This window comes from Carcharodon carcharias, chromosome 19 (assembly GCF_017639515.1).
Source record: "Carcharodon carcharias isolate sCarCar2 chromosome 19, sCarCar2.pri, whole genome shotgun sequence".
Taxonomy (NCBI): Eukaryota; Metazoa; Chordata; class Chondrichthyes; order Lamniformes; family Lamnidae; genus Carcharodon; species Carcharodon carcharias.
The window spans coordinates 4,037,498-4,051,260 of record NC_054485.1 but is presented as its reverse complement, the minus strand read 5'-3'; the positions used below and the strand labels follow the sequence as shown (position 1 = coordinate 4,051,260).

Here is a 13,763-nt window from a genome sequence, read left to right as displayed (position 1 = left end):
CATCATCGCAGATCTGCTAGAAATTAATATAATTATGCACAAGTGACGGAACTACAAAGTACTTGGCCTTGTGTTAAACGGTGACACAGGGAGGTATCATTATCGCCCATAATGAAAGCTATAGTGGAATTGTCACTTATTTGTGATTTAAATCAAAAAGCTGTCAACACAGTTCAGTTGGTTTGTGTTATTTTCAGTAATTCATGTGAAGTCTAATTGGGCTGCTGAGCTGCTTGGGAAGGATGCTGTTCGACTCTGGTTGCAGGTCGAGAGTTTATCCCCAGCTGCGCATTTACGATTCATCGTTAATGAGAAAGAAGTTTCAAGCACTCCGGTAACCTTCATTTTGTGGTTTAAATTTACAATATTTTGTTTGTTTGTAATTCCATTTTCCTGTGACTTCTTATTTTTTGTTCAGTTAAATGGTGTTTTTTTTTAAGCAAACCCACTCTTTAAGTGTTACTACTTTGTTTAGGTATCTCATTAAAATATACTTAGGAATGTCTTCAATTATCATAAACTGTCACCTCTTTTGTTAAATGCTTGATCACATTCTGTCATTGTCGAACAATCATTCCTGTAAGTAAATGCTCGCTCTACAGAGATGTGTCCCTGGTACTAATACCTGTATTTCATAGAGTGTGTCTAATGCAGTTAACTGTCCAAGGCACTTTACAGGAGCATTGCGAAACAAAATTTGGCACAGGCCACATAAGGAGATATTAGGGCAGATGATCAAAAACTTGGTTGGTTTTCTGGGAGCATCACAAAAAAGGAGAGCAAGATAGAGAGGCAGAGGTTTAGAGAGGGAATTCCCGAGCTTAGGGCCCAGGTATGGAGTAATGGGGCAATTCAGGGGATATCCAGGAGGTTGGAATTGGACGAATGCAGATATCTTGCTGGAGTGTAGGGCTGGAGGAGTTCACAGAGATAGGGCAAGGCCTTGGAGAGATTTGAAAAAAAGGGATGAGATTTTTCAAAATCAAGACATTTCTTAACTGTAAGGCAATCATTTCAGGGGGAGTGACTGATACTAGCTTTTAATTCCAGTTTTTTTCATTAATTGAATTTAAATTTGCAACTGAACATACAAGAGTTCAATTCCTGCTGTATGCTGGGATCCTGAGGCTGGTGATACAATAGCATGGTGGACACAAGTTCAAGTCCCATCACGAAAGCTGGAGAATTTAAATTCACTCTGGGAAATTTAAATTTAATCAATTCATCTAGAACTTAAAAGCTAACAATCGTGACCAAAGTTTTGGATTCTCAAAATACTAATCTGGTTCACCAATGCCCCTCGGGGAACGACATCTGCCATCCTTACCACCCTGGCCTGAGTGTGATTCCTGCCTCACAACAATGTGCTTGACTCTTGACAGCGCTGTGGGTGCACCTACACCACATGGACTGTCGCAGTTCAAGAAGGCAGCTCACCACCACCTTCTCAAGGGCAATTAGGGATAGGCAATAAATGCTGGCCCAGCCAGCAAAGCCCACATCCCGTGAATGATTTTAAAAAAAAACTTTACTGACCTTTGAAATGGCCTCGCAAACCTCTCAGTTATACCCAAGAAGGCAGCTCACCTTCTCCAGGGCAATAAATGCTGGTCTTATCAGCGTTGCCCCATCCCGTGAAATGATTTAAAATAAAATGCTGATGTGACAGTTGACCTCAGATGAGAATGTGGGTGATTAACCAATGCTCCTTCCCAATCCTGTCAAACCAGCAATTCCTTCTGCAAGTACACAGCAGTTGTGGAGCAGAGGCAAGACTGAGCTCAGCTTTAATGCCCTTTGCTTTATGATCAAATAGCTTGTCAGCTAGGAATTGCCAGTTGGCCAAATAGATGGTGGTACATGGAGCTGTATCCCAGCAAGAGCAGGCATGTTCAGGAGGCAAAGAGGAGAGTAAATTTGCAACCAAAAAAAATTATAAGCTAAAACACCTTGAGAGATTAAAGGTACACTCTAGATAAACAATATTCACTGGTACAGGCAACTATTCAACCAACCGTGCAACAAATCATTGGGATATTGTGGCTGCTAACACATACAAATGATGCAAGCCATAAAAAGCAGGAATAATGTGAAGGTGTTAGTTCGGAGAAAAGACCTGAATTTGGCAGTTTTACAATCCATTGGGCAAATCACGAGTTACTTTGTTACTCATCTTCCTGGATATGTATGAATCAAATGATATCTTGGAGCTGATAGTAGCTGTGAGAAAACATACTGCATTCTGCAGAGATTATTGAGTTTCAGTCAGTTTTATTCATCTAAATTGAATTTTGAGGCCAATTGCTTTCAGTGTTGTGTATCAATGCCAAACTTGAGTAATAATATTGATTTTTATATTAATGGGCTATAATTTGAGGTGGCAGGGCATCGACAGGCATCCACTGTGAGATAGACTTGGCCTTGTTTGGTTAGGTTTTAAATGTTTTATGTGGGAATTTGCTGCAAGTGTGAGCTGACATTGTCATAATGAAGAAAAGAGGGCATCAGGTCCTGAGTGCAAAGAACAAACAACTGTGTGTCTCTTTAGCCAATCAAAATGAGGAATTGTGAAATAAACATTGCAGGGGCTGAGAAGGAAGTGTGAATTACAGTGGGCAAAAAGATATAGAGAGAGAATGAAAGATTGGAGTTTGAAAAAAGGACATAAATGTACTCTTTTCCATATAGACCCACAAGATTAATTTTGATAAAGCCAATGGGATTATAGAAATGATCATTCAAAACTTCTCTGAAGAAGATGAAGGCTCCTACACAGCCCAGCTCCAGGATGGGAAAGCCAAGGGGCAGGTCACGTTGGTTCTGATCGATGAAAGTAAGTTAATATGTTTTTTTTTTCATTTATTCTTGAATTATACAGTCACTTTTGCATTCATGAAAGGTAATGGAGTCAGTCATCCAACAATTGATTGAATTTCCATGTTATAACTCTAATTCAAGGAGGCAATCTCACTCTCCATTGGTTCCCACATGCTGAATCCAACAACATCCTAAATTGGCTCCTATTTAACTTAACAGCTAAGCTTCAAGTCCCATATCCCATTCCTTGACAAACCATTTACTTCTACCTCCACAACATTGCTTCACTCTCCTTGGCCTCACAGTTGCTGTAACCCTCACCTATATCTTTAATACCTCCAGGCTCATCCCCTCAATGTTCTACAAAGAGCTTCAGATGATCAAAAGCTTTATCACCCACATATCCAGTACTAGGTCCCCTCACCTATCACTCCCCTTTTCTCATTTATCTTTAATAGGCCTCCATGCCCTAAAACACTGAATTTAAAATCCAGTTTTTAAGTTGCCCCAAAGGCTTTGCTCACCCTACTTTTGTAATCTCCTCCAATTCTGTGCCCAGCTCACACCCTCAACTCTGGAATCTTATAGATTTCTCCTCTCTTCTCCTTACAACCATTCCCCCATCTTTACAAACCTCCTCAAAATTATGTCTTTTTTTCATTCATGGGATGTGGGCTTTGCTGGCTGGGCCATCATTTATTACCCATCCCTAGTTGCCCTTGAGAAGGTGGTGGTGAGCTGTCTTCTTGAACCGCTGCAGTCCATGTGGTGTAGGTGCACCCACAGTGCTGTTAGCGAGGGAGTTCCAGGATTTTGTCCCAGCATGTTCAGTCACATCCCTTAATTCTGTTCCTGTTACTGCTCAGGATGAATTTCTTGCTCCTCATTTCAGATGTTCACCATACTAACGCACTATTTAAATGAGAGTTGTTGTAGAAAACAGCATAACCATTTAACTGATATTTGGAATCTACAGAGCAAGCTCCACAGTGGGAGGTAGTGGCATAGTGATAATGCATTGGACCAGTAATCTAGCCAACCTAATTCTCTGGGGTTATGCAGCTGGTAAGAGTTTAAATTCAATTTATAAAATCTGGGATGTAAAGCTAGTCATAGCTAGTGGCCATGATGACTATCATCAATTGTTATAAAAACCCACCTGGGTTCACTAATGTCCTTTACAGAAGGAAATCTGCTGTCCTTATCCAGCTTGGCCTACATGTGACTCCAGGCCCCCAGCAATGTGGCTGATTCTTAACTGTCCTCAGTTACAGGGCAGTCAGGGATGGGCAACGAATGCTGACCTTGATGCCCACATCTCATGAAAGAATTAAGAAAAATACAGGAGAGGCAATTCAATGGACTTCTTGTATTTTCTGATCTACAAGTTTGACAGTAATACGAGTAATAAAATAAATCAAGTGGATGAGTTAAGTGTGTGTGAACACCTCGGGAGGAGCGTTCACAGCATGGTCATTAAGGTTGAAGTTGCAACCAGAAAAGTGAAAGGTGCAAAAACTAATGCCAGATTAGATTGGGGCAGATTTTAGCAAGAAAAGAAGCAACATAGCTACAGGAAATAGAACAAGGTGTTTAAAATTGTATAAGTAAGGGACCTGGTAGACAGGAACAGATTGACTCCAGCAGTTGAGGGATCATGAAGGAGGGATCATAGATTAAATTGAACAGGGGGTGAGAGAAACCTTATCACATAGTGCTCAGTCACTTCCAGGATCAGTGGTTGAGGCAGAAGATATGTCAACATTCAAGTTTCAATTGGATAGGTGGAAAAGGGATTGAAAGGATATGGAAACAAGCTAAGTGAATATAAACTATTTGCCTGTATAGAGAATAAATGCTGACACACACAATGGTCTGTTTTGATGTTGTAACCTCCAGCTATCTAAATGAACAGTTTACATTTTAAAAGTCTATTTCAACATCATGCAACAGAAAGTCAGCCTTATATTGATGAAATGTTGACAGGTGAGTTGTTTTTTAAAAAGTAATTGTGTGCTTATACTCTGTCCTTAGAGAACAGTGAAATAATGAAAGCATTCACAGGCAGATTGACAGTCTGACAGGCTGCCACATGAATACTCCTTACTGCACCATTTAATCAGCTTTAATAGATAGTACTACATGGGCGGAGCATTTTACCGCCTCCCACATCCCATGTGATGAGGGGTCCCACACATTGAACTCAAATATCCCACTGGATGTCAATCAGAATGCAAGTCTCCAGTATCCACAGGGTTTGAACTTCAGAGGCAGGAGTTCTACCTCTAACAAAAAGCTCGTTCTAGCTCATCAGTGAAAAGAAACTTAAATAGAACCTCACCACTTAATATACATGTTTTGCTGTATCTGATATTTTTCAGAGTTCCGAGATATTTTATCAGAGTTTAATTTCCAAAGGAATGATTGGAAGAGAAAACAAGGTAACGAAGTTGAAAATGTCACTAACTTTATCTGCGTGTGGTTACATTGCAGGTGAAGGGCCTTAACACAAGGTCATTGGCCCTGCTTTAGTTACTAATTTACAGTTTTATATTACAACTTTTTCCTTGTGACATATTTGCACAATGGGAACTGGTCACAATGTAGCCAGTTTTGTTTTGCAGAAGAATGATATATCTAGTTTTACCACATTAAGTCAACGAAGAGGAAAATGTTTTCTCCCACTTAGTTCCTATTCAATTTTCCCAACATTTGGCAATGACCCACAAAGAGTTCAATAAGAAACTTATAAAATCATATTTCATACTCAGCATGAAGTTAGTAACAAGTTAGAGCATATACTGCTTTGCACTAATGGAATAAAATGAAAACCTGGTGGGATTACAAGCTTCACATCCCCAATCTTAAAGCTGCCCCTCCTTTAGTCATAGAGTCATCAAGGTCTACAGCACAGAAGAAGATCCTTCAGCCCAACAAGTCTGCGCCGGTCAAACAAGTACCTAACTATTCTAATCACATTTCCCAGCACTAGGCTCATAGTCTTGTATGCCATGGCATCGCAAGTGCACATCCAAATAATTCTTAAATGTTATGAGGGTTTCTGCCTCTTCCACCCTTTCAGGCAGTGAGTTCCAGATTCCCACCACCCTCTGGGTGAAAAAATTCTTCTTCACATCCCCTCTAAACCTCCTGCCCCTTACCTTAAATCTATGCCCCCTGATTACTGATCCCTCTACCAAGAGGAAAAGTTCCTTCCTGTCTACCCTATCTATGTCCTTCATAATTTTATACAGCTCTATCACGTTCCCCCTCAATCTCCTCTGCTCCAGGGAAAATAACCCCAGTCTATCCAATCTCTCTTCATAACTAAAACTCTCCAGCCCAGGCAACATCCTGGCATATCTCTGCACTCTCTCTAGTGCAATCGCATCCTTCCTATAATGCAGATTCCAGAACTACACACAATACTCTAGCTGTGGCTGAACCAGTTTTATACAGTTCCAGCATAACCTCCCTGCTCTTATATTCTACACACCGGCTAATAAAGGCAAGTATCCCATAGATCTTCTTAATCACCTTATCTACCTGTCCCACTACCTTAAGGGACAGTTGGACATGCACATCAAGGACCCTCTGATCCTCAGTACTTCCCAGGTTTCTACCATTCATTGTTTATTCCCGTGCCTTGTTTGTCCTGCCCAAGTGCATCACCTCACACTTATCCAGATTAAATTTCATTTGCCACTGATCAGCCCATCCGACCAGCCTGTCTATATCCTCCTGTAATCTAAAGCTATCCTCCTCAATATTTACCAGCCCACCAATTTTTGTGTCATCCGTGAACTTACTGATCCAACCTCCTACATTCAAGTCTAAATCGTTTATATATACCACAAACAGCAAGGGGCCCAACACCGATCCCTGTGGAATCCCACTGGACACAGGCATCCAGTCACAAAAACACCCCTCGACCATCACCCTCTGCTTCCTGCCACTCAGTCAATTCTGGATCCAATTTGCCAAATTGTCTTGGATCCCATGGGCTCTTACCTTCATTATCAGTCACCCATGCGGGACCTTATCAAAAGCCTTGCTGAAGTCCAAGTAGACTACGTCAAATGCATTGCCCTCATCTATACACCCGGTCACCTCTTTGAAAAATTCAAGTTGGTCAGACATGACCCCTTAACATAGGTACAATTTTTTTAAACCTGCTTGACATTTCTTTACCTTAATGCATGCAGTTAATTTCTCTCTTCCAGTCACCATTATGGAAGATTTCATTTGTGACACTTTATCATTCTCACTGTGTTGCGTTGCACTGAGGATATAAGTGGTTAGATTTTATATTGGTTGCTTTGTCATTATTTTGTACTGGAACTGAGGATGTCATTTTGTTGATTAAAACAAGAAGAGTAACATTTACAACAATGTCCTTCACTTACAGAAATACCTCAAGGCATTTCATAAATAGATAAAAGCATATTGTATCTTTTAATCTCAGCACCAGGAAAATGGCTTTGATACATCAAAGGAAATAGTTTAATGCATTTTGATCAATCCTAGCATAATTGTATTTGAAACCATGAGCTATATTTAATATACCTTTCTGTTTTTTTTTAATTACTATATAAAGACATGATGCTAAATGTTCTCTGAAGCCTCCCATTTGGTGGGCAGGAAGCACATGCTCATTGTGAGCTGGAAGTACACCACCCATGATATTGGTAAATTAATCAGCCAGCAGGCCCCATACCTGAAACAGGCGGTTAACACTTCACATATGCAAATAAACAGCCAATCAGCTGCATATTTTGTGTTCCTCAGTCAGCCAGCACTGGCTACACTCAGGAAAATCAAGCCATAAATAGTCCTTAAAGGTTCTGTGGTTATTATATTCCTTAAATGGAGCACCTGTTAGACTGTAACTAAGAGGCAAAAATACTTACCTGGGGTCAGGAGGAGCAGGCGTGTCTCAATGGACTGCACTTTCAAACAATGTGGTCAATGGCCAGCTACAGATCCTCCACTAGATCACCACTGCTACCCTAAACCCGTCTACTGCGACCTCCCCTTCCCTGGCCATTGCTTTCTTTCCAATCAAATCAACCCCACCCCATCCCTTCCTGGTCACCTCTCCCCATTTAGCTGAGAGTTGCTGCTGCTGTTGCAGTTGCCCAATCTTCAGTGCTGCTTCGCTGGGGAGCTGCCCATTCTTGAACACAGCTTGCTGGCTCGATGGAAATGAAGCCCAATATCATGGTGAATTGTTAGGCCAGGTGCAGGGATTTGTCCCAGCATTCCCCACTTACACAAAAATAGCAGCACACAAATTACTGATTGGGTTATTATAGTGCGAAGCCAGTAAAATTACTTTAAAAAAATTTAAAATACAGAACTTGAGTGTTGCTGAAAAGAGAGAGTTGCGGCCGAAGTTTTTCATCTTCCACTCATAGGACAAATTCACAAGTATGCCAAATCTGAAAGGGAGCAGCAGCTTATGATGCATGAGAAGAGGGAGCTGTTATTGACAAGGCAGATCAAATCCACAAGGGAAACTTGATCACGCTATTACAATGGTTTTTACAATTTGTATTTATTTCAAGATGCGTGTCCTGAATTCAGAAGTAATAAGTCCACCAAAACTTCAGAGATTTAAAAAAAAAACTAAATTAAACATTTATTACCAAAAGAAAAGATTTCAAGCACATACATAGGTCTACAAATTACTACTATAATAACTCCTAAAACCCCTAATTTGGCTTCTAGTTATACCCCTGTTAAGGCAAGAGTAAAAAAAAATATTAAACAGAAACAAAAATAAAATTAGCTGGTAAAACTCAGCAGGTCTGACAGCATCTGCGGAGGGGGACACAGTTAACATTTCAAGTCCATATGACTCTTCATCAGAAATGTCTGTTCCTGCAATACTCCCTCTGAATAACAAATATCACCATCCCACAACATTAAGGATTGACTAGCCCCTGTGTCTCTTAAGATTTTAATATCTTTACCTACTCCACCCTGTACACATGGAAAGACTCCTCCTTCACATACAAAATCTTTAAACATTCCTGCAACCTGCTCCTCAGCATTCCCTTGGCTAAATTGTGAACACATTCCCATTTCTTCACTTTTCACTGGTTCTTCCTGTTTTACCCGTACACAAACCATTGGTTTTTCCTGTGCCTGAACCTCGGAACCCAGAGTATTTTTTACTTCCAGAACTTTTCTGCATCCCAATAATTCCAACAGATTTTCCCTGTAATTTCCAGCACTTTGACTTTGTGTAACCAACTTGATTACCATGAAAACGCCTCAACTTTCAAGTGTCACTTCTACCCTCAGCACCTTCCTTTTTAGTCTGAGAAAAAGCTTCCTGGGAATTTCCACCTATCCCTTCTCTTCCCTAACTATCCACCTCCCTTTCACCTTCCCGCTTTCTATCTTTCTCTGATTTAAAGGGGAAATGAACAAAAGGTTTAGAACTATGAACTAACTCATAATCGTCAGCTATCTCAGCTGCTTGACTTACCGTTTTAACCCTCTGCTCCTCCATATGAGTTCTCACTACCGAAGGAATTGAATCTTTAAATTTTTCCAAAAGAATTACTTTCCTAAGAGCTGCCTGTGTTGTCCCTATCTTTAATGCTGATATTCACCGGTCAATATTACTTTGTTTTACTCTCTCAAATTCAATATAAGTTTGCCCAGGCTCTTTTCTCATATTCCTAAATTTCTGTCTGTATGCCTCAGGAACCAACTCATATGCACTCAAAATAGCCTTTTTTTAACCATCATAATCCACTGACATTTCTTCTGACAGTGAAGCACAAACATCATGTGCTCTACCCACTAACCTAGGTTGTAACATCAATGTCCAGTTTTCTTGTGGCCATTTCACCTGTTCAATTATCTTCTCGATTGAGATAAAGAATGCTTCCACGTCTCTTTCTTCAAACATCGGAAGAACTTGCACAAAATTAAACATCTTCCCACTGGGTTTTAGGTTAAAACTTTATTCATCACCAGGAGGATCAGCACGTGCACACTCTGGGCCCAGATGACTCCGAGAGTGTCCGGCCCATCCAACTTCCCTCCTTCTGTGCCCTCAGCAGCTCCAGCACCACAGACCAGCACCAAGATGTAGCGGCAGGGCTAGGAAAGTTATTTGCACAGCCTTGGCACGGGTGTTAGTCACTTCTACGTTCTCTTCACTATTGTCAATAAATTCCCAAGAATGTCTCCCTGCCTGTGGCTCCTTGTTCCGATGAGCCGTGTTCTTGTCACTCAGATGTGAAACCTTTCTGCACAAGATAAAGGCAGGTGTCTCAGTCCAGGGCCTCTTCCCTGTGTCTGTGCAGCCTCCAGACCACAGCGATGGTCCAGCCTCACACTCCCCGGACACATTACTGATGCCTGCACCTCGACGGTGCTGGTCATTGCTGCCAGAATGTAGTGGGCAGGTACCTCAGAGTTCCCTCATTCTCTCTGTGTGCTCTCAACACCTTTAAGGAGGGGCTGGTCCCCATCTCTTCAGCATCTGTGACCGGTGATGCTGTGCACCAGCTCCTGAAGGGCTCAGGTGCTGAATTTGAACAAAGGATCAGATGCTTCTAAAGTTTACGGCTGCATCTCAATGATCTGACCCTGATCACAGAGCACAAGTGAGCTGCCCTCAGCCAGACAGGTGTCAGACATTCTCAGAGGCTATGTGAAGATTTATGGAGTTTTCCTCACTGCATGTTGTCATCATCCTCCTGCAATCGAGCAACTATGAGGGCCTCCACTGCGTCTCCATGACAAGAGCATTCTCACAGAGGGTATTCACTCTGCCAGAAGCCAGACTGGAGTCAAATGTTCAGATGCGATGCAAGAATCTATTGTGTCTCCTCACTGCCTATCGTCATCATGCTTCACAAATCTAGCAGCTATGAGGGCCTCCCAAGTGCTCCTGCCTCATCTAGCCAGTGCAAGGGCCTCATTCCCATCATCTTCACCTTCAAGGACCTGCTCATCCTCATCCCTGTTGGCATCCTCCTCATCGGAGGAGACCTCCAGCTCCTATATCTCCTCCTCAGCCAGCTCCTCTCCCTGTTGCAGTGCCAGGTTGTAAAGGGTGCAGCAGGCAATGATGTTTGACACCCTCTGTGGACTATATTGTAGGGCTCCACCAGACTGGTCCAGGCACTGGAACCTCATCTTCAGCATCCCGATGGTCTGCTCCATCAAGTAGTGAGTTGCAGCATAAGCCTCATTATAGTGTCGCTCTGCTGCAGTCTGAGGCTGCTGCACAGGTGTCATCAGCCACGGCCTCTGTGAGTAGCCCTTGTCCCTGAGGAGCCAACCCTGCAGCTTCTGTGGACCCTGGAAGACTCCAGGGATCTGTGACTGACTGAGAATGTAGAAGTAAAAACAAAAATACCTGGAAAAACTCAGCAGGTCTGACAGCATCTGCGGAGAGGGATACAGTTGACGTTTTGAGTCCGTATGACCCTTCATCAGAACTAAGACATATAGGAATGAGATGAAATATAAGCTGGTAGAGGGGGGTGGGACAGGTAGATCTCGATAGGTGGAGCCAAGAAGAGACTGCCAAAGATGTCATAGACAAAAGGACAAAGGGGTGTTGATGGTGGTGATATTATGTAAAGGATGTGCTAACTGAGACATTAAAGGAAGAAAGCAGGATGAGCAAGTGGGAGATGGCCCTAGTGGGGGTGGAGTGGGGGGAAGGGATTGAAATGGGCTAAAAAGTGGAGATGAAACAATGGATCAAAATAAATTTTAAAATAGGAGGGAAAAAAATATATATTTGTAAAAACAATGATCAAATATTGGAAAAAGGGGGATCGGAAAGGGGGTCGGGATGGAGGAGAGAGTTCATGATCTGAAATTGTTGAACTCACTATTCAGTCCGGAAGGCTGTAAAGTGCCTAGTCGGAAGATGAGGTGCTGCTCCTCCAGTTTGCGCTGAGCTTCACTGGAACAATGCAGCAGGCCAAGGACGGACATGTGGGCAAGAGAGCAGGGTGGAGTGTTGAAATGGCAAGCAACAGGAAGGTCTGAGTCATGCTTGCGGTCACCCAGTCTGCTTCACTTGAAAGGAGTGTTTGGGCCCTTGGACGGTGAGAAGGGGGGAAGTAAAGGGGCAGGTGTTGCACCTTCTGTGGTTGCATGGGAAGGTGCCGTGGGAGGGGGTTGAGGTGTGGGGGGTAATGGAGGAGTGGACCAGGGTGTCCTGGAGGGAACTATCCTTGTGAAAAGCCCCGGGGTGGGGAGGGGGGGTGGGGGGGTGAAGAGAAGATGTGTTTGGTGGTGGCATCATGCTGGAGTTGACAGAAATGGCGGAGGATGATCCTTTGAACGCGGAGGCTGGTGGAGATGTAGGAGTGATGGATGGTCCCTGGGAACCGTGCACAGACCTGCAGGATGTGTTTCTGGTAGCTAGTCATTCAGCGAATGGAACCCCTTGCAGTCGATGTAGTCCACCATGTGTTGCAACAGAGATCTGAGTGCCACATGAGTGCAGTCGATTGCACCCTATACCTATGGGGAAACCCGAGACCTGGGCAAATCCAATCGCTCTTGCATCCTGGCCATCCCAGTCCTGGGCGAAATGCATAAAGTTGTGTGCCCTCGTAAAGATGGCATCCACATTCTCAAGGATGCATTTATGAGTGGAGGCTTGTGAGATCCCACAGAGGTCACTTGTGGAGCCCTGTAAGGAGCCACTGGCATAGATATTAAGCACCGCTGTCACTTTCACGGCCACTGGCAGTGGATGCCTTCCATGCCCATGTGGCACCAAATCCTGTACCATCACCTGGAAGTTTCCCTCAAAGTCACTCACCATCCTGACTTGGAAATATATCACCGTTCCTTCACTGTCACTGAGTCAAAATCCTGGAACTCCTTTCCTAACAGCACTGTGGGTGTAGCTACACCACATAGACTGCAGCGGTTCAAGAAGGCAGCTCACCACCACCTTCTCAGGGCCAACTAGGGATGGGCAATAAATGCTGGCCCAGCCAGTGAAGCCCATGTCCCATGAATGAATTAATGAATAAAATGTGACCGACCAGTTCCCTAGACATGCACAGTCTCCGGCAACACTGGTTCTCCGTCATCTGCAGGAATTAAAGGCGGCGTCTATAGACCCTGCACTGGCCTGCGACAGCTCACTGTGGCTCTTGAGCGGTCTGTGTGGGAGCCCCAGCTGCCCCTTCTTCCTGAGGGTGCTGGTTCTGCCTCTGTGCAGCCAGGAGCCTCAGTCATTCTCTCCTCCATCATCTTCGTGCTCTGTGGGCCATCAGGCATACAGCTAGTTCACCAGGCCCCATGATCCTGATGTACTCCTGCTGGGTGAAAGAGAGAGACACGTGGTTAGCATGGGTGCACTAAGAACCCGTCCTGGTTAAGAGTGAAGGCCCCTTAGTGCTGGCCACCACTTGGGGGCCAGAGATTAGTGCGCTGCATGGATGCCCGAAACCCCACCCACCTCCGCCCCACTCCTCCTGACCAATTGGCAGCAGCTTTGCCCATTGGACTGCAGGCTGTGCTCTCAGCTCAGGCACAGGCATTCTCCTAACCCGCGCTGCAAGGCTGCCCTGTTAGCTTGAACCATGGGGGAGACTGGTCCAAACTGGGATGATGACATTGCAAGAGGCTGTGAGCCTCCACCAGTGACTGCTCCATGGCCAGATTTAGCGAGGAGACTCTACTATGTGTGCAATTGTCCAACTGTTCTGCTGTCCACTAAAATGCTCATGACTTTGCAGTCAGTGCCGGAGTGGGTGGGGGGTGGGGTGGGGGTGGTTGGAATGCGGAGAGGGTTGGGGGGGTGAAAAGCTCTGGCGCACTTACTGGCATTTTGATGCCTCTGCATTGCTTGAGTGGGCAGATAAGCAAGGAGCCCAACTCCAATCATATCAATGAGGCTGTGCCTGAACTGACTCAGCTACAGGTTTCCCCAATATGTGGCC

General features: G+C 43.9%; 1 protein-coding gene across 1 annotated transcript in view; it reads left to right on the top strand.

Moving 5' to 3' along the window:
- The window catches only part of myom3 (myomesin 3), a 99,269-nt gene that overhangs the window by 63,580 nt on the left and 21,926 nt on the right, over window positions 1-13,763 (top strand). Inside the window, exons 25-27 of the mRNA XM_041213196.1 lie at window positions 198-334; window positions 2,689-2,833; window positions 5,199-5,258. Of these exons, the coding sequence (XP_041069130.1) occupies window positions 198-334; window positions 2,689-2,833; window positions 5,199-5,258 (342 nt within the window). The remainder of the gene's footprint in view (window positions 1-197; window positions 335-2,688; window positions 2,834-5,198; window positions 5,259-13,763) is intronic.